The sequence below is a fragment of the Oncorhynchus mykiss genome, chromosome 12 (genome assembly GCF_013265735.2).
Source record: "Oncorhynchus mykiss isolate Arlee chromosome 12, USDA_OmykA_1.1, whole genome shotgun sequence".
Classification (NCBI taxonomy): Eukaryota; Metazoa; Chordata; class Actinopteri; order Salmoniformes; family Salmonidae; genus Oncorhynchus; species Oncorhynchus mykiss.
The window spans coordinates 33,489,563-33,514,565 of record NC_048576.1 but is presented as its reverse complement, the minus strand read 5'-3'; the positions used below and the strand labels follow the sequence as shown (position 1 = coordinate 33,514,565).

Genomic DNA, 25,003 nt, shown 5'->3' with positions numbered 1-25,003 from the left:
TCCTGCATACAATTTGAACACAACCAAGCTGTAACCGCTCTCAATTACGCTAAGTTGCTTGAGGTTGTTTTGGAACAAGGTTGGTTGTGGTTGCAGCAGCACTGTAGCGGCAAGGCTGTTGATGTGGATCTAAGATAATTGGTGAGCAATATTCCCTATTAACCCAGGCTAAAGATTCTGAGCGCTTCGGTTTGACCCTGTTCTCTGTGTCAGCCGCAAAAGGCTTCTGAGATAAGTAAATGGATAAATCTACTCGACTGGCTTGTAGTTGACTTTTTAGAGAGTCAGGGGGGTTGATGCCTTTTGTGCTTTGGGATCCATTTTCCAGGGCTAATCTTCTGAATGTGACCCCCTCCACTTCCCTCCCTGTTCTCTGATGGCTGGCTGGGGGGCTGTGGGCCTGGTGCATCACAGATGAGGCTGGGGACTGGGACGTGGCCACATGGCTCTACAGTGCGACCATTTTACTTGCATATGCGCCAAAATATTTTGCTGTGCAACCTGGAATTTTAATTTAGGAGCACTAGTGCGCCTAGAAAAATTTAGGATTCTAGCTTTTAATATCTGAAATATGATTTATTGTGCTCCTAAATGTCTTTGGTCTCCAACATTTTTCAACTTAAATAAAGCTCTGGCTCTGGATGCCTGGGTGCTAGACGGGCGGGTGCGCTCTCTCCCCTTACTCTGCTCTTGAAATGTTCATTCATTAGTAATAGAGACTTTGTGGAGCAAGCAGCACCACTACAGGTCCATCTCTCTTGGCTGCTTGTGGATGGATGGGAAGAGTGGGAAGGAGAGAAGGAGGGGGGAAGAGAGACAGAGAAAGAGGGAGGAAAAGCTCCTCTACCTAGTCTGGATGGAAAAATCCCCTGGAGCCCTGTGGATCACAAGACATTAATCTTGGTGTTTAATGAGCTACCGACTGCAGCTTTAATTACCAGAGCATAGACACCTGTGACTGGAGGGACTGACCACCTCCAAAACCATGCCCTCTTACATTCACCTCTTAGCATAAACAAACACTGCTGGAATGGGCCCACAAACACCTGTGTGTGTGTGTGTGTGTGTGTTTGCAGTTAGTGTATTCATCTTAAGATAGCTGGGATAAGATAAGTGGGACAAACATATCACAGGCATAGAAAGTACATTTTTTCAGTAGAGTCTAAGCTAGAAGGGGGTGTTTGATGTTTCAGAGTTTCAGATGTTTTTGGAAGATGGGCAGGGACTCTGCTGTCTTAGCTTCAAGGGGAAGCTGGTTACACCATAGGGGTGTCAGGACAGAGAAGAGCTTGGACTGGGCTGAGCGGGAGTTGCCCTCCTATATAGGTGACAGGACAGAGAAGAGCTTGGACTGGGCTGAGCGCGAGCTGCCCTCCCATAGTGGTGTCAGGACAGAGAAGAGATTGGACTGGGCTGAGCCGGAGCTGCCCTCCTGTAGAGGTGGGAGGGCCAAGAGACCTGAGGTGGCAGATGGCGTGCTCGGGTGGGGGTGTAGGGTTAGCCTGAAGGTAGGGAGGGGCAGTTCCTCTTGCTTTTCTGTAGGTAAGCACCATGGTCTTGTAGTGGATGTGAGCTTTGACTGGAAGCCAGTGGAGTGTGCAGAGGAGCGGGGTGTCATGAGAGAACTTGGGAAGGTTGAAAACCAGGCGGGCTTCAGCGTTCTGGATAAGTTGCAGGGGTTTGATGGCACAAGTGGGGGGCCCAGCCAACAGCGAGTTGCAGTAGTCCAGACGGGAGAAGATAAGGGCCTGGATTAGGATCTTGCCTCTTCCTGTGTGAGGTAGGGTCGTACTCTACGGATGTTGTAGAGCATGAACCTGCAGGAGCGGGTCACTGCTTTGATGTTTGGAGAGAATGATAGGGTGTTATCCAGGGTAACTCTAAGGGTCTTTGCACTCTGGGAGGGCGACACTCTGGAGTTGTTAACCATGATGGAGAGGTCTTTGAGCGGGCAGGCCTTCCCTGGGAGAAAGAGCAGTTCCGTTGAGGTTAAGCTTGAGGTGGTGGGTCGACATCCAAGTTGAGATAGAGATGCGTGTCGCCACCTGTGTGTCAGAAAGGGGGAAGGAGAAAAGTAGTTGAGTGTCATGCGCATAGCAATGATAGGAGAGACCATGTGAGGATATGACGAAGCCGAGTGACTTGGTCTATAGAGAGAAGAGGAGAGGTCACCTGGTAGGAGCGGCCTGCCAGATGGGATGCATCCCAAGAGTGGGCAGAGCCTGAGACACCCAGCCCTGAGAGGGTGGAGAGGAGAATCTGATGGTTCACAGCGTCAAAGGCAGCGGATAGATCTAGGAGGATGAGAACAGAGGAGAGAGAGAGTCAGCTTTGGCAATGTGGAGAGCCTCCATGACACAGAGAAGAGCAGTTTCAGTTGAGTCGTCAAGAAGATCATTCTGAGAGAGCTAATGAGAGAGTTGATCAGAGACAGCACACAAAACAAGTGTTTTGGAAAGAGAAGAAAAAAGGGATACATGTCTATAGTTTTTGACCTCAGATGAGTTGAGTGTTGATTTCTTGAGGAGGGGAGCAACTTGGGTCAGAGGGGACACAGCCAGTGGTCAAGGATGAGGTGATGAGGAATGGGAGAAGGTCTCCAGAGAGGTCTGGAGAAGGGAGGAGGGGCTGGGGTCGAGCGGGTAGGTTGTCAGGGCGGCCAGACCTCACTAGTCACATGATGTCATCTGGAGAGCGAGGAGAGAATGAGGTCAAGGCATAGGGTAGTTCTATTTAACTAGGCAAGTCAGTTAATACATTCTTATTTACAATGATACCGCCTGGATTCGAACCAGGGTATCTGTTGTGACGCCTCTAGGAGGAAGGAGCAGGTGGAAAATAGTTTCCTTGGGTTAGAGGCAGAAGCTTGAAATGTAGAGTGGTAGAAAGTGGCTTTAGCAGCGGACACAGATGAAGAGAATGTAAAGAAGAGGGAGTGAAAGGATGATAGGTCCTCCGGAATGTTTGTTTTCCTACATTTTTGCTCAGCTGCCCGTATCCCTGTTCAGTATATTTGTATCTTGTGTCACCAGGCTCTTGGCGAGATCTCATACACTGGTGTCAGGGGAGGTGTGTGCTGGTTATCGGTAGGGCTGTGACACTACCAGTAACTCTTTGGTCCTTTAAAAATCTGCTCTATGTAAAATATTGTGTGCTATAGCTTGGAAAATAAATACTTGCGACTCTGGATGACAACATAATGATGTTTGTTTCCAACATTCCTAAAGAAGTTAAAGCCGTTTCGTGTTTTGTTTCCTTGCGACGATACTAATGAGTATGATGATACTCGTATTGTTCTGACCCTAGTGGTCGGTGCAGTGTGAGTGGAGTGTGTGATTTGGGAGCTTCTTCTGAGAAGTCGCTGCTGTGTAGTGTGGTCCTGTCTATGCCTGTGAAAGATTACTGCCTGCTCGGTCAGCTCATCTGGGCCCCCTCCGCCAAACGGGAGAGGGAGGGAGACATAAACCTGAACCTGAGCCAGGCTACTGTGTGTCTTTCTCTGTCTCTCTCTCTTTCTCTCTCTGGTCTCTCTCTCCCTCTCTTTCTCTCTCTTTGGTCTTTCTCTCTTTCCCCCTCTCTCTGGTCTCTCTTTCTCTGGTCTCTCTCTCTCTTGACAGCCAAACACACGCCAGCTAGCAACCTCCCACCTCACACAACAGCCAATTAACAGGCTGGAATTAAGAGCCATGGAGTTAATTGGCGGTGCATTGACCTATTAGCTGCTAATCTGACCGGGACCGCTCCTCCTATTTTGATTTGGAGAGAAATTTCACACATTGAAAGCAATGTTGTTTTGTTTGGGTGAAAATGCTTATTTTAATTTGACAGTCTGTTTTTCAAATGGGAAGATAAGTGGAAGAGGCACTTTCCACATTGAGTGGAATGTTATAAGGGATGGTTATAAGGGATGGTTATAAGGGATGGTTATAAGGGATGTTATAAGGGATGGTTATAAGGGATGTTATAAGGGATGTTATAAGGGATGGTTATAGGGATGGTTATAAGGGATGTTATAAGGGATGGTTATAAGGGATGGTTATAAGGGATGTTATAAGGGATGTTATAAGGGATGATTATAAGGGATGGTTATAAGGGATGGTTATAAGGGATGTTATAAGGGATGGTTATAAGGGATGGTTATAAGGGATGGTTATAAGGGATGTTATAAGGGATGGTTATAAGGGATGTTATAAGGAATGGTTATAAGGGATGGTTATAAGGGATGTTATAAGGGATGTTATAAGGGATGGCCATTTAACATGTAAGTTACTTGTTGCAGAGAAAAAGGAGACAGGCCATCTTTTGTCCCTCTTTTGTCAGGGAAGAATGCTTTCTAATCTGTTGCTGTAAGGACTGTGGGAACTGTGTGTAAAAGTACCACTCTCCTTCCACATCAGTCAGTGGAAACAGGTTGCCCCCCTCCCTGGCTCTTATTGTGTCGGCTGCTTGCCTGCCTGCCGGGTATAGTCTTGAGACAATTCAAACGTTTCCTCTCTGATAGCTTACTAGCTTACATTTTTTGACTTATATTAATAGTAGGTTTGATCTGTGCACCTCTTTGTTTGTGTGTGTGTCTCTGACTGTCTCCAGAAAGAGTATTGCTCCTGTTCTCTTGGCTGTGGTGGACTATGAGAGACATAAGGTCGTTAGGAACGCTTGATGCAAACCAGATGCCTGTTTGCTTCTCTTCAGCGCTAGAGGAAAATACTAGAGGGGGGGGGGGGGGGGGCAGATGTGATCCTGACAGAGTAAAGCAGATGTGATATCTGTTTATGTAAATTAAGGTTTAGACGTTTCCCGTCATTTACGCTGGGGCTGTTTTCTCTTCTGTAAAAAAAACTGGATCGAGAAAAGGAATGCAAATTGGCCACAGAAGAAATGGCAACTTAGCTTTCGGTTCTTCATCAGCCTCTTGCTGTTTTATTGATATATACAGTGCCTTGCGAAAGTATTCGGCCCCCTTGAACTTTGCGACCTTTTGCCACATTTCAGGCTTCAATCATAAAGATATAAAACTGTATTTTTTTGTGAAGAATCAACAACAAGTGGGACACAATCATGAAGTGGAACGACATTTATTGGATATTTCAAACTTTTTTAACAAATCAAAAACTGAAAAATTGGGCGTGCAAAATTATTCAGCCCCTTTACTTTCAGTGCAGCAAACTCTCTCCAGAAGTTCAGTGAGGATCTCTGAATGATCCAATGTTGACCTAAATGACTAATGATGATAAATACAATCCACCTGTGTGTAATCAAGTCTCCGTATAAATGCACCTGCACTGTGATAGTCTCAGAGGTCCGTTAAAAGCGCAGAGAGCATCATGAAGAACAAGGAACACATCAGGCAGGTCCGAGATACTGTTGTGAAGAAGTTTAAAGCCGGATTTGGATTCCCAAGCTTTAAACATCCCAAGGAGCACTGTGCAAGCGATAATATTGAAATGGAAGGAGTATCAGACCACTGCAAATCTACCAAGACCTGGCCGTCCCTCTAAACTTTCAGCTCATACAAGGAGAAGACTGATCAGAGATGCAGCCAAGAGGCCCATGATCACTCTGGATGAACTGCAGAGATCTACAGCTGAGGTGGGAGACTCTGTCCATAGGACAACAATCAGTCGTATATTGCACAAATCTGGCCTTTATGGAAGAGTGGCAAGAAGAAAGCCATTTCTTAAAGATATCCATAAAAAGTGTTGTTTAAAGTTTGCCACAAGCCACCTGGGAGACACACCAAACATGTGGAAGAAGGTGCTCTGGTCAGATGAAACCAAAATTGAACTTTTTGGCAACAATGCAAAACGTTATGTTTGGCGTAAAAGCAACACACCATCCCCACTGTCAAACATGGTGGTGGCAGCATCATGGTTTGGGCCTGCTTTTCTTCAGCAGGGACAGGGAAGATGGTTAAAATTGATGGGAAGATGGATGGAGCCAAATACAGGACCATTCTGGAAGAAAACCTGATGGAGTCTGCAAAAGACCTGAGACTGGGACGGAGATTTGTCTTCCAACAAGACAATGATCCAAAACATAAAGCAAAATCTACAATGGAATGGTTAAAAAAATAAACATATCCAGGTGTTAGAATGGCCAAGTCAAAGTCCAGACCTGAATCCAATCGAGAATCTGTGGAAAGAACTGAAAACTGCTGTTCACAATTGCTCTCCATCCAACCTCACTGAGCTCGAGCTGTTTTGCAAGGAGGAATGGGAAAAAATGTCAGTCTCTCGATGTGCAAAACTGATATAGACATACCCCAAGCGACTTACAGCTGTAATCGCAGCAAAAGGTGGCGCTACAAAGTATTAACTTAAGGGGGCTGAATAATTTTGCACTGACAATTTTTCAGTTTTTGATTTGTTAAAAAAGTTTTAAATATCCAATAAATGTCATTCCACTTCATGATTGTGTCCCACTTGTTGTTGATTCTTCACAAAAAAATACAGTTTTATATCTTTATGTTTGAAGCCTGAAATGTGGCAAAAGGTCTCAAAGTTCAAGGGGGCCGAATACTTTCGCAAGGCACTGTATTTCCCCCTCTCTTTACCTACTCCTACACACTCTAACCCCATATGTGTTATTAGTAACAGTGAGTGGAGATCTGTCTATATTCAGTCAGGCCAGCATGGCTTTGCAATGGGATGATTCCCATGTTTTCTTCTATAATCTGCTGGTGTTGTTGTCAAGAACCAGCTGGCCAGGCTGGCTGCTTACTTGTTGTCATGACATTGTGACCTTTGCACTGCCATGTCAGAGGAGGGTCGGTTGGCCGAGTCCTCAATGTTAAATCCTTCTTAACAAACAGACGTAGAGAACAAGGGCTCCTGTCAGCCTACTGCACAGAATACCAGGGCAGAGTTCAGCATGGAACAACGTTGTGGAACCTACATATAAGAATATATCTCTCTGACCTGTAGAATCAGGAATCATGTCCGCTTTATTCTTGCAACGTTTGGTCTTGTGAACGTAGCCCTGTCAGCACTGGCTGTGTACAACGTTGGCTTATTTCACAGCCATCTCCTCATTTGAGCTTGAAATAGTATATGGAGGGATGCCTGAGTTCCTCATACCTACAGTTTCTGTTTCCTCTACAGTGTTTCAACGATAAGACATGTCCGTGTCTAAACACACACTTTTTTTCTGGAAACCCACTTTTTGGCTGAATCTGAGATAGGTTTAGAAGCTGGCGCACAGTGTCCAGAGGGGCTAAGGAAAGGCATCTGAAAGAGGGGTAAAGGGGAGTTGAGGAATGGGGGAAGTTTTGTAGTAAATGGGAGGAGGGAGACTAGTGATATGAAGAACAAGGTCAAACTCTCTCCAGGGTGGACGGACAGCTTTTTTCTTTTAGCATTGGGCAACCAAGTTAAAATGTCAGGCCTTTTTAGGTTTTTCTGGCGGCTGTTTACAAGTGCACCTGTGAAATGTAGCCGGCCCTCTACTTAAAGCCCTGAAAAATATATAAGCCCAGATCCTCTAAAACAAGCTGTTCAGCACTCACTGCTCTGCTTTGCCAAGGGCAAAATGGTTTCTTTTACTATTGCTATGCGGGGGGCAAAGAAATCACAGTTTAAATTCCTCTTTCAGAGGCAGAGAGACGCAATCAGCGATGTATATTTATGTCTGTGTAGACTTTCTCCTCACCTAACTAAACTAATCTGTCTCCACAATGTAGGCCTAACACATTTTCATTTACCTGAAGTTTATAGCTGCACAGTTTGGTAGCTAGCTCAGAACTGAGTCTCGTCACAATAAGGAACACCATCTTGTCAAATAAGATACAGGGGATCATGTCTCGTGGTCATGTGTGGTGTTTATTTCTCTGTGCTGCACGGTGCTGCACACAGGGACAGAGGTTTGCTGGAGACATGTTTGAAAGGAGCTTAAGTGCTCTAAGATGTCTAAGATGTCTCACAGTGGCTGTTAGTGAGATTAGCAGAGCATCCAGGCCACAGCCGCTCATGATCCAGAAACAAACCCCACTATCAAAGTCGGGTAGTAAAGACACCGCTAGCCTGCTCTGTTTGTGTGATGTTGCCAAATCCTATGGTCACTGTCAAGACGACACAAACAGGTCCGGGACCAGGATAAGGAAACTGTGCTATCTTGTGTGGTATTCTATGCAGCATCAAGCAGGTGCCCTTGTTCTCTAAGTCATCGCGTGTCAATGACCATAGGAGTTGAACAGACAGAGGAAACCAATCAGAGACTAGGCTAAGACAGTGCACCTGGAGCTTCTATCTATCTATCTATCTATCTATCTATCTATCTATCTATCATCTATCTATCTATCTATCTATCTATCTATCTATCTATCTATCTATCTATCTATCTATCTATCTACAGACACACCTACTCATTCCAGGGTGTTTCTTTATTTGTACTATTTTCTACATTGTAGAGTAATAGTGAAGACATCAAAACTATGAAATAACACATGGAATCATGTAGTAACCAAAAACAAATCAAAATATATTTTATATTTGAGATTCTTCAAAGTAGCCACCCTTTGTCTTGATGAAATCTTTGCACACGCTTGACATTCTCTCAACCAGCTTCATGAGGTAGTCACCTGGAATGCATTTCAATTAACAGGTGTGCCTTGTTAAAAGTTAATTTGTAGAATTTCTTTCCTTCTTAATGCATTTGAGTCAATCAGTTGTGTCGTGACAAGGTAGGGTTGGTATACAGAAGATATCCCTATTTGGTAAAAGACCAAGTTCATATTATGGGAAGAACATCTCAAATAAGCAAAGAGAAACGACAGTCCATCATTACTTTAAGACATGAAGGTCAGTCAATCAGAAACATTTCAAGAACTTTGAAAGTTTCTTCAAGTGCAGTGGCAATAACCATCAAGCACTATGATGAAACTGGCTCTCATGAGGACCACCACAGGAATGGAAGACCCAGAGTTACTTCTGCTGCAGAGGAAAAGTTAATTAGAGTTAACTGCACCTCAGATTGCAGCCCAAATATATGATTCACAGAGTTCAAGTAACTGACTCATCTCAACATCAACTGTTCAGAGGAGACTGCGTGAATCAGGCGTTCATGATCGAATTGCTGCGAAGAAACCACTACAAAAGGACACCAATAAGAAGAAGAGACTTGCTTGGGCCAAGAAACACGAGCAACGGACATTACACTTATGGAAATCTGTCCTTTGGTCTGATGAGTCCAAATCTCCAGGCTGTGTAAGGGCTATTTGACCAAGAAGCATAGTGATGGAGTGCTGCATCAGATGACCTTGCCTCCACAATCACCCGACCTCAACCCAATTGAGATGGTTTGGGAGGAGTTAGACCGCAGAGTGAAGAAAAAGTAGCCAACAAGTGCTCAGCGTATGTGGGAACTCCTTCAAGACTGTTGGAAAAGCATTCCTCGTGAAGCTGGTTGAGAGAATGCCAAGAGTGTGTAAAGCTGACATCAAGGCAAAAGTGGCTACTTTGAAGAATCTCAAATATAACATAGATTTTGATTTGTTTAATACTTTTTTGCTTATTACATGATTCCATATGTGTTATTTCATAGTTTTGATGTCTTCACTATTATTCAAAATTGTAGAAAATAGTAAAAATAAAGAAAAACCCTTGAATGAGCAGCTGTGTCCAAACTTTTGACTAGTACTGTATCTAGCCAGCCTGCAGCAGCACTTTCACCCGTCTAACTGGGTACAGACACACTTCAGGCATGAATGGAAACTTGTGGTGAAATGTAGCTGCTCTGTCTGTTTTCTGTGTGCTGCAGAGAATTACTTGCTTTGTGTTAAAAAAAATCGTTAATGGCTTAAGGACAACAAAGTCAATGTATTGGAGTGGCCATCACAAAGCCCATACCTCTATACTATAGAACATTTGGGGGCAGAACTGAAAATTGGTGTGCGAGCAAGGAGGCCTACAAACCTGACTCAGTTACACCAGCTCTGTCAGGAGGAATGGGCCAAAATTCACCCAACTTATTGTGGGAAGCTTGTGGAAGGCTACCCGAAACGTTTGACCCAAGTTAAACAATTTAAAGGCAATGCTACCAAATACTAATTGAGTGTACGTAAACTTCGGACCCACTGGGAATGTGATGAAATTTCACATTCTTAAAATAAAATGGTGATCCTAACTGACCTAAGACTTTTTACTTGGATTAAATGTCAGGAATTGTGAAAATCTGAGTTTAAATGGATTTGGCTAAGGTGTACGCAAACTTCCGACTTCAACTGCATGTGTATGTTTGTATTCGGTGTGATTTTTTGTTTTTCTTCATGACAAAACCTTTTTTTTTCAATATTTAAAATTAAATCATTCGATTTTTCCATTGTGTTGATGATGGGGCTTGATAATTGATTGTTTTTTCAAGATGAGTGATGAGAAGAGAATCGTCCAATCCATCGGCTATCTCACTCCACCCCCATATGCCATGTGTTGAAATATGCAGACAGGTGAATTCAAAGTATATTTGCGTTGTAATACTTCTGACAGCCATCTTTCTAGCTCTGCCCACAACTTCCCGGACTTGATAGCATTCCCAGAAAACATGGATTATTGAGTCATTTTTTTATTTACACTAAAGACATGACTCTGCCGTTGTGCTGTTGAATTTGTGCATTTTGTCTCTTGTTTCATACTTGAGCTTGTACTGGATTAAGTGTACATTTTCGTTAATTGTAATTTCGTTAGTTATGCCCCAACTATCCCTACATCTGGTGTCTCTAACCCTGTCTCTCTCTCTCTCTCCGTCTATCTAACTGAGGATATACAGATTTGCATTGTGTTTTCTTTGCGTGAAAATACTTTCCCGGTTATAGTTTGTCTTTTCTCCCTGCTTGCTTACGGTCAATATATGATTTTCAGATGTCAGTAAAAGATATGACTGACTATTTTGTTTCAAATCTATATTTTGAGATGCCAGGTTCAATATGCTGCCCACTTGAAATAGTAGGCTTGTGATTTAGTATTATATAATATAATTATATAATAATTGTATTTTCAGTGCAGTGTACATAGTATAACTGCAAGACATAGCTCACATCAACTTCCCTCCCTTTGCCTGTCTGGTCTTTTGATCCCCTTCACCTCTGCTAGGCATCTACTTTACACTTCTGTCTGCTGTTTTGGCACCGTCAGGATTCAGGAATTGTCTCATGTGTTGTTAGTGTAACATTAGCATTTCTTGTAAACCACTAAGTCTTGCCCGACTGAGTAAAACTGAAAAGATGGAGAGAAACGTTTGTGTGCATTAGGCCAATAAGTGAATTAATCATACATTAAGCCAATACAGGCGGGTTAAATTATTCAAATTCTTGGTAGTTTGTTCAACAGAAAAGTGAAACAGAGGAAATTGTAGCCAGTGTAGCTATATAAATTGTTTTATGCAGCTGAGCTGATTTGCAAATTTGTTTAAAAAAATGACTAACCCTGTCTTTCTCCGTCCGTCTGTCTATCTAGCTGAGGAGGACGGTGTGTGGGAGAGCGGCCTGTCCTATGAGTGCAGGACGCTCCTGTTCAAAGCCATCCACAACCTGCTGGAGCGCTGTCTCATGAACCGCAGCTTCGTACGCATTGGCAAGTGGTTCGTCAAGCCCTACGAGAAGGATGAGAAGCCCATTAATAAGAGGTAAGATGCTCCTACTCACTGCTCCAGTTCTCTTTTTCTTCCTTCCCCTCTCCCCAGTGTCGACAGTCCTCCAGTTCTCTCCTTCTTCCTTCCCCTCTCCCCAGTGTCGACAGTCCTCCAGTTCTCTCCTTCTTCCTTCCCCTCTCCCCAGTGTCGACAGTCCTCCAGTTCTCTCCTTCTTCCTTCCCCTCTCCCAGTGTTGACAGTCCTCCAGTTCTCTCCTTCTTCCTTCCCCTCTCCCCAGTGTCGACAGTCCTCCAGTTCTCTCCTTCTTCCTTCCCCTCTCCCCAGTGTCGACAGTCCTCCAGTTCTCTCCTTCTTCCTTCCCCTCTCCCCAGTATCGACAGTCCTCCAGTTCTCTCCTTCTTCCTTCCCCTCTCCCAGTGTCGACAGTCCTCCAGTTCTCTCCTTCTTCCTTCCCCTCTCCCCAGTGTCGACAGCCCTCCAGTTCTCTCCTTCTTCCTTCCCCTCTCCCCAGTGTCGACAGTCCTCCAGTTCTCTCCTTCTTCCTTCCCCTCTCCCAGTGTCGACAGTCCTCCAGTTCTCTCCTTCTTCCTTCCCCTCTCCCCAGTGTCGACAGTCCTCCAGTTCTCTCCTTCTTCCTTCCCCTCTCCCCAGTGTCGACAGTCCTCCAGTTCTCTCCTTCTTCCTTCCCCTCTCCCCAGTGTTGACAGTCCTCCAGTTCTTTCCTTCTTCCTTCCCCTCTACCACTGGTGTTGTAGTAGCTCACTGAAGGATAGAATAAAGATCGATTGAATACATCTATTAATAGTTCAAGAACGTCTGATTTGTGCCTCATTTATACTTGGGTGCTGTGCTCTATTAATCAATCAGATAAGTACCCCTCTCTTATTACTCCCTTTCCAGGTAGATTTAGTCCTGAGCCCAATGCCCACTCTGTCCCCATAGAGAAGTGTGTTTTCTGCATTGGTTAAATAAAGTTGTGAAGGTTTTGAATTGGAGAGCAGGGCTACAGACCCGTTCTTTCTACCCTGTTGGCTGTACTTCCTGGAAGTGTGTTGCCGAGCCGCAGCAGTGACTGAGCCGTCCCCTCTATCTGGTGGGGAGGATTTGTCTCTGTCAGTGTCTGGCCTCTGATAAGCGAAGGAGGCACACAGCTGCTGAGGAGTAAACAACCGAGGTGGTGACACTTGGTGCTCCTCGCTACCCTAGTCAAAATATCTTGTAGGATTAGTAATTTTTTCAATAGAATCCTATAGGATTCTCACAATCCTTTAGGATTTTGTAACACCTCTATCAGAATCCTATTGGACTACTTTTTTCCTATTGGAAATAAAAAGTGATCCTATAGGATTCTTGTAGTCCTATAGGATATTGTGTCACCTGTATCAGAATCCTATTGGAATCCTATTAGACTACTTGGATAAATAATGCCACTTGAATAATGTTTACATATCTTACACTACTCATATCACATGTATATACTATATTTTATACCATCTACTGCACCTTGCCTATGCCGCTCGGCCATCACTCATCCATATAGTTACATGTGAATATTCTCATTCACCCCTTTAGATTTGTGTGTATTAGGTAGTTGTTGTGTAATTGTTAGATTACTTGTTATATTACTGCACTGTCAGAACTAGAAGCACAAGCATTTCGCTACAATCGCATTAACATCTGCTAACCATGTGTATGTGACACATTTTTTTTTATTTAATTTGACTACTTTTTTCCTATTAGGAATTTAAAGTAATCCTATTGGACCCTTAAGACTGACTGATGAGGTTACCGCTAGCACAGGCTTGCAGTGTTAATTAACTACCAAGTTCAGTTCGCTGCCTGTGGTTGTGCATAGAATCTCTTTAGAACATTATTATTCTAATTGTTTTATCCTTCACTGTGCGTGAATGCAATAACTGTGAGTACAGTATTTGTTTCCTTGTGTTTTCTGACGAAGTTGTCAATGTTGTAGTCATATTTTTGTCATTGTGCAGGATTTTATGCACTCGTTTTACATTTTTTATTTTTTGTATTTTTTACAATATATCTATTGGATGCACTCTAGCTAAGAAACTACTGTTAGCCACATTTTGCCTGTCAGCTGACTAGCTAGCTAATTTGTAGCCATTTGTATCTCATTTTTTAGTCACTGTAATGTTATAGCAGATGAGAAATGTTTATCTTGTTTGTTTTTGCTAAATATGTATGTGCCTTATTGTAGGCAAGTCAAAACATTTTCTTTTCTTTTCTGGTTGATCATCAAAATAAATCAATCACATCATGTTTTTGGACTCATTCAGCAGGTCTTACCCAATTAAGTAGAATACGAATGGAAATTAATGTGGAAAATTCCATTTATATATCTAAAACATAAGTAGAAAATGATGCTGTTACTGCTTCCCGTTGACAATACATTTTGATAAACACCCCAATGTCAAAACACAGTTTTGAAGTTTCCAAATCAATAAACAGTTTGTGATATATTGAAAACATAAACATAAAATGTACTACCTACACATACATGTGCTAAACTAGTAATCATATTACTTGTATTTGTTTTAAACAAGCACCTTATGAACTGCATATGCACCAAAAACCCTGTTGTTTTGACAAATAGCAATTAATCACTCATATTGGGCTCCCGAGTGGTGCAGCGGTCTAAGGCACTGCATATCATTGCTAGAGGTGTCACTACAGACCCTGGTTAAATTCCAGGCTGTATCACAACTGGCCGTGATTGGGAGTCCCATAGGGGGGTGCACAATTGGCCCAGCGTCGTCTGGGTTAGGGTTTGGCCAGGGGTAGGCCGTCATTGTAAATAAGAATTTGTTCTTAACTGGACTAGCCTAGTTAAATAAATAATTCAATAACTAAATATTGGTAAGGGGGGAAGTCAGGTTATAGGCACAGCTGAAACTAACACAACTCAAAACCACATGGAAACTGGAAATATCTGCTGAAGACAACAAGCTACATTTTGGAATGATTCATTTTGATTTGGGGGTCGCCGAAATATAAACCCTTTTTTGTCAATCACTCATATTGATATCACGTTGAAATCTATAGAAGGAGAGGGGGAGCCGGGTTACAAGTCCTGTTCAAACTGACCTTACTGAACAAAAACACAGAATCTTGGAATAATATGTACAGAACCAGTCAAAAGTTTGCAAACACCTACTAAGGGTTTTTCTTAATTTTTACTATTTTCAACATTGTAGAATAATAGTGAAGACATCAACACAATGAAATAACACATGGAATCATGTAGTAACCAAAAAAGTGTTAAACAAATGTAAATATTCAATATTTGAGATTCTTCAAAGTAGCCACCCTTTGCCTTGATGACAGCTTTGCACCCTCTTGGCATTCTCTCAACCAGCTTCCCCTGGAATGATTTTCCAACACTCTTGAAGGAGTTCACACAACACATATGCTCAGCACTTGTTGGCTGCTTTTTCCTTCACTCTGCGGCCCATCTCATCGCAAACCATCTCAATTGGGTTGAAGTCGGGTGATTGTGGAAGCCAGGTCATCTGATGCAGCACTTCATCACTCTGCTTCTTGGTCAAATAGCCCTTACACGGCCTGGAGGTGTGGTGGGTCATTGTCCTGTTGAAAAACAAATGATAGTCCCACTAAGCGCAAATCAAAACAAAATCTCTAATTTGGACTCATCAGACCAAAGGACAGATTTCCACCAGTCTAAAGTTCATTGCTCGTGTTTCTTGGCCCCAGCAAGTCTCTTCTTCTTATTAGTGTGTCCTTTAGTAGTGGTATCTTTGCAGGAATTGGACCATGAAAGCCTAATTCACGCAGTCTCCTCTGGACAGTTGATGTTGAGATGTGTCTGTTACTTGAACTCTGTGAAGCATTTATTTGGGTTGCAGTCTGAGATTCAGTTACTCTAATTAACTTATCCTCTGCAGCAGAGGTAACTCTGGGTCTTCCTTTCCTGTGGCGGTCCTCATGAGAGCTAGTTTCATCATAGCGCTTGATGGTTATTGCCACTGCACTTGAAGAAACTTTCAAAGTCCTTAAAATTTTCCAGATTGACTGACCTTTGTATCTCAAAGAAATGATGGACTGTTGTTTCTCTTTGCTTATTTGAGCTGTTCTTCCCATAATATGGACTTGGTCTTTTACCAAATAGGGATATCTTCTGTATACCAACCCTACCTTGTCACAACACAACTGATTGGCTCAAACGTATTAAGAAGGAAAGAAATTCCACAAATTAACTTTTAACAAGGCACACTTGTTAATTGAAATACATTCCAGGTGACTACCTCATGAAGCTGGTTGAGAGAATGTCAAGCGTGTGCAAAGATTTCATCAAGGCAAAGGGTGGCTACTTTGAAGAATCTCAAATATTGAATATATTGTCATTTGTTTTAACATTTGTTTTGGTTACTACATGATTCCATGTGTTATTTCATAGTTTTGACGTCTTCACTATTATTCTACAGTGTAGAAAATAGTAAAATGAAGAAAAATCCTTGAATAAGTAGGTGTGTCCAAACTTTTGACTGGTACTCTATATCACTGGTTAGAGGACAACTTGTAGAATCATTTTGGATTGTTGCATTTTGTTTCAAGCGGGTTGCCGACGCAGAAAGTTAAACACAACACTACTTTGTTAATCACTCATGTCGGTCTCAATTTGAAATCAATAGAGCGGTGGCCAATGTTTGTGTAGCTCTGTTTTAACTAACACTATTCAAAGGCCACAGTGAAATTGAAAATAATTCATGCATCACTGGTTAGAAGAGAATTAGCTGAAGACAGTCATCTGAATTCTAGAATGTTGGATGGAAGTTTTGTGAGGCTGTTGAAACAGGGAGGAAAACAAATCAGTTGCTTTGTTGTTTAATTTCAACAAATCAAGACCAGCTATAGGATATCAACAGGGACAAGTGTTGGCTGTTATTTGAGCGACTTTTATACAGAAAGCACCCTGAATTTTAACCTGCCATTTGACTTTTAAAATGATAGAATTCTGAAGTCCTAAAACCGCCGATGCGTGTGACAAATCCATTAATATTGATCGGTTTAAAGCATTCGATTGTGTCTACAGACCCCAAACCAATCCAGATATAGCATGCATCAGTCGTTTATGACAACTGACGCTTCCTCTCCGTCTGTCCCGAACTGCATGTAACTGTGTTGACAGTCAATGATCTGCAAGTCATTTTGCATGCGGAGCCAACCCCAGGCAATATCAGTAGCCTAGTGAAACTGCGCACTGTACCCAGCATCGATATTCAGGTAGGCGGCCTGAATATCGCTTATGTATTTCTGAGTTGAAGCGTGTGCAGATTAAATAACAGCTTAATGAGAGAAATGGCAGTCAGTGTGTTGTGGTGAGCAGCCCAGAGCAGGGATTGAAAGGCAAATGAGGAATGATTGATAAGAGACCCTAACTAACTAGCTAGGGGAGACAGGAGCTCTGTTCCGGCTCAACGTGGTGTCACAGTGCAGTCATCCCATGGCATTGTGTGTTTTTGTTTTTGTACTAGCTAAATGTCTCACATGTTGTTGCCAGAAACCCCAGAAAAGCAGTCGGGTGACAGGCAGGCAGCACTGTGAAAGCTGAGAGCTACTGGCTAGCTGGCTGGTTAGGGCCACAGGATGGTGGTGCTTGGTTCTATGATTAGTTGTTTCACACCCATTCAGTGCTGCTGTGGTAACATCCATAGTTTATTATTTGATGGCTGTTGATGATCACATCAGAGGTTCCATCCCAGACAGCCTTTTTAAAGCCCCTGAAATATCCCCTCTTTCTTATCAAAAAGCACAAAGTTTTAATTGCTTGTATGGGAACACAATGGCTTAATTTCGTATAACTAATAATCATACTAATACCCTTAGTCTAGTGTGGTGGCCACACGGCAGCCCTGCTCTCTCTCTATTTCTGCTGGCTGAGAAGACCCAGGCCCCAGTCGAGGAAAAGGAACAATGAGGTTTCCTCAGTCAGCCCTGGAATTCACAGCCAGCCAAGCCAAGCCCTCTCTCTCTCCAGTCTCCACTCCCTGTGCTACACAGAGACGGGGACAGGGTATAAATAGATCTACAGCTACCAAGAAAGAAACCAGCCATGTTCTCCTTAGGATGTTGTTGTTGTTCTTCACTCAGGACTTTGTTCCTCTTCCGGCCAGGCTGCCGCGGAGGCCGGGGTTGTATTCATTAGACACCAAACGGAATAAACAGAACTGGAACAGGGAGGGACTACCTTGACTTGTCCAATAAGAATCGCTGGTTTTCGCTTTCCGTTTGAAAATGATTCAATAGCAGGTTAGCATTTTTTGTCATGAATCTTGTTCTGGAGGCAGCTCTGCAGAGAGGTCACTAGCTGGCACAGCAACAGTCATGAAATCAGATTTTAACCTTAACCTTAACCACACTGCTAACCATAATGCCTTTGCTGCAACTCCCCAACAGGCTTGGGTGAGGCGAAGGTCGAGTCATGCGTCCTCCAAAACATCACCCACCAAACCACCCTTCTTAACACCCGCCCGCTTAATCCAGAAGCCAGCCGCACCAATGTGTCGGAGGAAACACCGCTCAACTGACGACTGCTGTCAGCCTGCAGATGCCCGGCCCGCCACAAGGAGTCGCAAGAGCACAATGAGTCAAGTAAAACCCCCCCCCCCCCCCCGACCAAACCCTCCTCTATCCCGATCGACACTGGGCCAATTGTGTGCCGCCCTATGGGACTCCCGGTCATGGCCGGTTATGACACAGCCTGGGATCGAACCCCTGCGATGCAGTGCCTTAGACCGCTGAGCCACTCGGGAGGCCCAGCGCATGGTGTTTTAATGTTGTGCCCGGTCAGAACAGCTCGTCTATCTGGGGGATAATGTTCTTAAAGAGGTGGTCTTGTACAGTTTTTAACTACACTTCAAGTCGCTTATTATCTTTTCTATTTAAGAGAAAAGACTGTTGTTTGAGATGTTAGTCTGTTAGGTACACACAGTGCTTAGCTGCTGCTCAGGTTAGTGTTAAGACAGAGAGAAGGAGCTCTTTGCTTTACCTCCCCAGTGGCCAGCTCCAAGTCTCCCAGCTCTGTGGGTTTTTCACCATGGAGCCATTTAGGTTTGTCCCAGAGGAGCCACCGTAGAGGGCTGTTTTTCCCCCAGGGAACCTCCATCCACCAGGGTGGCGATACCTTTCATCTTGTCACACACTTTGCATCATTTCCAATCATAATATCCCACTGCACCAGTGGGTCTTAGAAGTGAGATTACTTTTCTGTTCTCCTAACAACTGGTCCAGGAATGGCTGAGTTTGTTCACTCCTAATTGAATGCAGCCTGACTGTCATAGGTGTCAACTTATCCTAGATCAGTGCATAAATGGTAGACAAGGCAGTCTGAGTGTTGTTTACCATCTCCTGTGCTCTGTGATAGTTAGGTAAGAGTGTTTATTCAGTCTTCCACTTGTGTTGAATACAAATAAACTATTTTCTCAGATGACCTGGGTAAACCTGTTAGAGTAGTAGGCCATGCCATGCTGTCGTCACGCTGACCGTGCTGCAATTTAAAGTCACACTCTCCCAGTCACTATAATTATCTAACATCTTACGCAAAGCAGGCTGCCTCTGACTGCAAAGTCACGCTTTCACTCTATGGGGACTTCCTCTTTTTCGTCTCACTGTCAGACAAGATGCTACAGCTGCAAACATGTGGCACAGCATTTAGCCTATTGCTCGCACACACTTTCAAATGTGGTTGTGCTGCGGTCCTGTAAGTAGAGAAAAGTCAACATGTCGGCCACTACTGTCACTAAGTTGCCTCAGCCAGGTCAGTCAGACCAATAGTAAACCCTTAGAGGAAGTGTGTGTTGCAGTGTGTTGCGTAGTGTAATTCTCAGGTCATTGATACCCACTAATCATCAGACAACTCTCAGCTCATAGAAGTCCTCCCAACTGCTGTTGCTATGTTCTCTATTTAGCCTGTCACTCCTCAGCTCCCCCCCTGTTACGCATGAGTGGCGTCACCTAGGACTCTCATTGGACGCCTGTGTTGCCATTCGTCTGTGTTCGTAACCCAAATCCCAAACCTCAGCCCGTTTGAAATGCTTTCATCACCTCTCTCCAGCTCTTTCACACGCTAATGCACAGTGCACCCCCCCCCTCCTTCTCTCTCATTCTATCTCGGCTTTGCTTCTCTCACTCTCCCACACCCTCTTTTTCTGTCTGTGTTAGTGGTTGATTTTATGTGACCTCCCACTTGAAGAATGTATACAGTAGATTCCAGAAGCTCTGGGTTGCTTTGTGTTGTCTGTCAGTTCCAGACATGAGACAGGGAGAGAGTGTGTTCCAGGACCTGTTTTGGTCTGTAAACCTGGTCTGGATTACCCGCAGGCACCTCTACTCTGCTCCTGGAATGTGTTTGAGAGAGGGAGAGCAATGCTGCACTGTCTGTTGAGGCAGGGCAGGGGGAAGCAACGGAAGCCATTTGAAAGGGAGAGAGAGTGAGAGAGTGGGGGAAGGAGAGGAAGGGAGAGAACCTCCTCGTTGTCATGGCAGCAGGGAGATGCACCCCGGGATGGGTAACGCGTGTTTCCAAGGGGAAGGAGGATGCCTGTCCTCTATTGGTCAGCTTCAAAGAGACTTGTTTATGTTTTGTTGATCCAGGACCTAATTGGTCACATTTTCAAAGAGCTCAGAAACTCCCTTTTAAGACACGTCAACTCCTAGACCATGTTCAATAATATTTATACAAATTGCTTGATATGTTGCTAGATTTCGCTTGATAATTCCGCCTTGATCTCAGCATATCCTTTTGAACATAGTGTTCAATAAATTGACTAAATGACACATGAAGGCGTTGACATTCAGTTTATTCTGGCTTCTGTTATATTTATAGCAGATTGATGTAACAGCTCGCCTGACTGGCAATGAGTTAATGCAATGCAGTGTGTTATGCATTGGAGCATATGCCTGTGTCCCTTTCCTGCCTAGCGTGTGTTAGAGCTAGGCGACATGGACAGATATCCATATTGCCATAAATTGACCCAGCGATACATTATTTTGCCGGGAGTTGCTAGAGCTGGGTGAGTTGCTGGAGCTGGGTGAGTTGCTAGAGCTGGGTGAGTTGCTGGAGCTGGGTGTGTTGCTGGAGCTGGGTGAGTTGCTAGAGCTGGGTGAGTTGCTGGAGCTGGGTGAGTTGCTAGAGCTGGGTGAGCTGCTAGAGCTGGGTGAGCTGCTAGAGCTGGGTGAATTGCTGGAGCTGGGTGAGTTGCTAGAGCTGGGTGAGTTGCTGGAGCTGGGTGAGTTGCTAGAGCTGGGTGAGTTGCTGGAGCTGGGTGAGTTGCTAGAGCTGGGTGATCTGCTAGAGCTGGGTGAGTTGCTGGAGCTGGGTGAGTTGCTGGAGCTGGGTGAGTTGCTAGAGCTGGGTGAGTTGCTAGAGCTGGGTGAGCTGCTAGAGCTGGGTGAGTTGCTAGAGCTGGGTGAGTTGCTAGAGCTGGGTGAGTTGCTAGAGCTGGGTGAGCTGCTAGAGCTGGGTGAGCTGCTAGAGCTGGGTGAGTTGCTAGAGCTGGGTGAGCTGCTAGAGCTGGGTGAGCTGCTAGAGCTGGGTGAGTCGCTAGAGCTGGGTGATATGGGAAAAAAAGACATATCGTGATAAATGTTGGTATTTTGTTCAATAACAATAAATAGGCCTACACCGATATATATATATATATATACTTTTTGAATGGACAATTACTTTACATTAGTCATATGAACAAAAATATCTAGTGGCAAGACAACTGAGATGATAGCTTGTGATTAAAACATGAAGCTATTTCATCTAACATATCCAGGGGATGTATGATTGATATTTTGAGGTCCTACCTGTCAAAATAGGATCCAGAATGATCAGATATATTCAGAGAATTTGCCGTCATCTTTGTGCATATTGGACTATAGGCTACATTACTCACCACCCGAGGAAGTGGGAATTCACAACACTTATCTAGATTGCGAACTCTAAATATGATAGTGTTGCTAGATAGATTAATAAATTAGCCTACATTGCCATCAGTAAATGTAGGCTAATGTCCCAGAAAAACGTTCCATTGCTAGGCTAGTTGATGTAGGCTCATTCACTGCAGATAGAGAACCATACTGCAGCCTAGTCCAGTTGTAAAGTGGTGCCATGAAGTCAATGTTAAGAGGTGAGAAATAAATGATATACTCACAGAAAGCTGTGACTCTCTTCTCTGTAACGAGAACAACAGTAGTTGCTTTGAAAACTGCCTTTTTCCTCGCATTGCATTTTGAACAACGGTCACATGCTTGTTCTTCTCAGAATGCATCCCTCTTCTGGCTGCACAGTGGGGTACGGGAGTGAGAGTGGCTCGCTCACACATCAGCAAACAGCGAAACAGGGACATGCAGATACTTTCATAGCATGAATCAACATAATGCATAGACTTACTGTTGACCAAATAATGGTTTTAGAATAATCTACAGGAACGTTGTGTAGCAAAATTAAAGAAAGTTCTTCAGTAAAAGGAAGGCAATGTCAGTGTTGGTAATTTTTGGTTTACTGTCCCAGTTTTAGCACGTGTGTTATGCCTGGGTCGTACAGTCCTCTTTGCTTGCTCTCCCCCTCCTCTCTCCCTCTCAGATGGAGGTAGGGAGGTGAGGGAGACTCCTTCTGTCCTGTGCTGTGGAGGGCGGAAGCAGGGAGCAGCACTGCGTTAAGTAGGACAGTGCAGGATAAAGACACACACACACTGCCTCCAGTCTGGGGCTAAAGCGCTACATTTATACCCTCATCCCAACACGCATGTGCAGATACAGACACACACATATACACACACTCACAGGCAGATAAACACACGTTTACATAGATAACACAATACCAAACACACATGTTTACATAGATAACACAATGCCAAACACACATGTTTACATAGATAACACAATACCAAACACACATGTTTACATAGATAACACAATGCCAAACACACATGTTTACATAGACAACACAATACCAAACACACATGTTTACATAGATAACACAATGCCAAACACACATGTTTACATAGACAACACAATGCCAAACACACATCTTTACATAGACAACACAATGCCAAACACACATCTTTACATAGACAACACAATGCCAAACACACATGTTTACATAGATAACACAATACCAAACACACATGTTTACATAGATAACACAATGCCAAACACACATGTTTACATAGACAACACAATACCAAACACACATGTTTACATAGATAACACAATGCCAAACACACATGTTTACATAGATAACACAATACCAAACACACATGTTTACATAGACAACACAATACCAAACACACATGTTTACATAGATAACACAATACCAAACACACATGTTTACACAGACAACACAATACCAAACACACATGTTTACATAGACAACACAATACCAAGCACACATCTTTACATAGACAACACAATACCAAACACTCATGTTTACACAGACAACACAATGCCAAACACACATGTTTACACAGACAACACAATGCCAAACACACATCTTTACATAGACAACACAATGCCAAACACACATCTTTACATAGATAACACAATACCAAACACACATGTTTACATAGACAACACAATGCCAAACACACATGTTTACACAGACAACACAATGCCAAACACACATCTTTACATAGACAACACAATGCCAAACACACATCTTTACATAGATAACACAATACCAAACACACATGTTTACATAGACAACACAATGCCAAACACACATGTTTACATAGACAACACAATGCCAAACACACATGTTTACATAGACAACACAATACCAAACACACATGTTTACACAGACAACACAATGCCAAACACACATCTTTACATAGACAACACAATACCAAACACACATCTTTCCATAGACAACACAATACCAAACACACATGTTTACACAGACAACACAATGCCAAACACACATGTTTACACAGACAACATAATGCCAAACACACATGTTTACATAGACAACACAATGCCAAACACACATCTTTACATAGACAACACAATACCCAACACACATGTTTACATAGACAACACAATGCCAAACACACATCTTTACATAGACAACACAATGCCAAACACACATCTTTACATAGACAACACAATACCAAACACACATGTTTACATAGATAACACAATGCCAAACACACATGTTTACACAGACAACACAATGCCAAACACACATCTTTACATAGACAACACAATGCCAAACACACATCTTTACACAGACAACACAATGCCAAACACACATGTTTACATAGACAACACAATGCCAAACACACATCTTTACATAGACAACACAATACCAAACACACATCTTTACATAGACAACACAATGCCAAACACACATCTTTACATAGACAACACAATACCAAACACACATGTTTACATAGACAACACAATGCCAAACACACATCTTTACATAGACAACACAATACCAAACACACATCTTTACATAGACAACACAATACCAAACACACATCTTTACATAGACAACACAATACCAAACACACATGTTTACATAGACAACACAATGCCAAACACACATCTTTACATAGACAACACAATACCAAACACACATCTTTACATAGACAACACAATACCAAACACACATCTTTACATAGACAACACAATACCAAACACACATGTTTACATAGACAACACAATGCCAAACACACATCTTTACATAGACAACACAATGCCAAACACACATCTTTACATAGACAACACAATACCAAACACACATGTTTACAGCACGTTAGGATTTAGATTAATATCACTTTATTGGGCAATTAGGTCCAACCAAAATTTGACTTCCGCTTTTAACCCAACCCCTCTGAAAGACACACATACATACACATACATATGCCATTTTTTATTAACACACACACTCACACTCATCAACGCATCCCGTGCTTGCACCCAAGTAGTCTCTAAGGCTACAGGAATTCCTGTGAGACCAGCAGTGTTGGACCATGTAACCAGGTGACAGGTAGGGAGACAGATCCGTCGCCTCCCATCAGAACAGAGAGAGGCTACACCATTCATGTATCGTCTACCTCCTATTCTCTCCATCTCCTTCCCTCCTCTCCTCTGCCTGCTCCTAGCCCCACCAGGCTCCCCTCCCATTCCATCCATCCCTCTCTCCTCTTCTCACTCTGAGGAAGTCGTCAAAGTTAATCTGTCAGGCCCCCCACCCTCCCTTCGTTCTCAGTGTGTGTGTGTGTGTGTGTGTGTTTCCTCTGAATTAGCTTTAGTCCAGGCAGTGGTCAGTAAATGTATGTTGCTTCTTCCAAGCAAATCCTTACTCATTAACCCCACCCCTCCCTCCCTGGCTATGGAACACAAGGAACTGGTGACAAAAATGAACGGAGGATTTGCGGAAGCTCTGCGG

General features: G+C 43.3%; 1 protein-coding gene and 1 long non-coding RNA gene across 2 annotated transcripts in view; one reads left to right on the top strand and one right to left on the bottom strand.

Annotated features, from left to right (window-relative positions):
* Positions 1 to 25,003, top strand: part of med13a (mediator complex subunit 13a) — a 113,608-nt gene that overhangs the window by 18,125 nt on the left and 70,480 nt on the right. The window contains exon 3 of the mRNA XM_036937417.1: positions 11,445 to 11,613. Within this exon, the coding sequence (XP_036793312.1) occupies positions 11,445 to 11,613 (169 nt within the window). The remainder of the gene's footprint in view (positions 1 to 11,444; positions 11,614 to 25,003) is intronic.
* On the bottom strand, positions 912 to 12,632 carry LOC110537474. The gene is made up of 5 exons (XR_002475631.2): positions 12,456 to 12,632; positions 11,414 to 12,342; positions 2,496 to 2,687; positions 2,173 to 2,294; positions 912 to 2,045 (listed from the first exon to the last, which is right to left on the bottom strand). It is a non-coding gene; the product is annotated as an uncharacterized LOC110537474 (long non-coding RNA).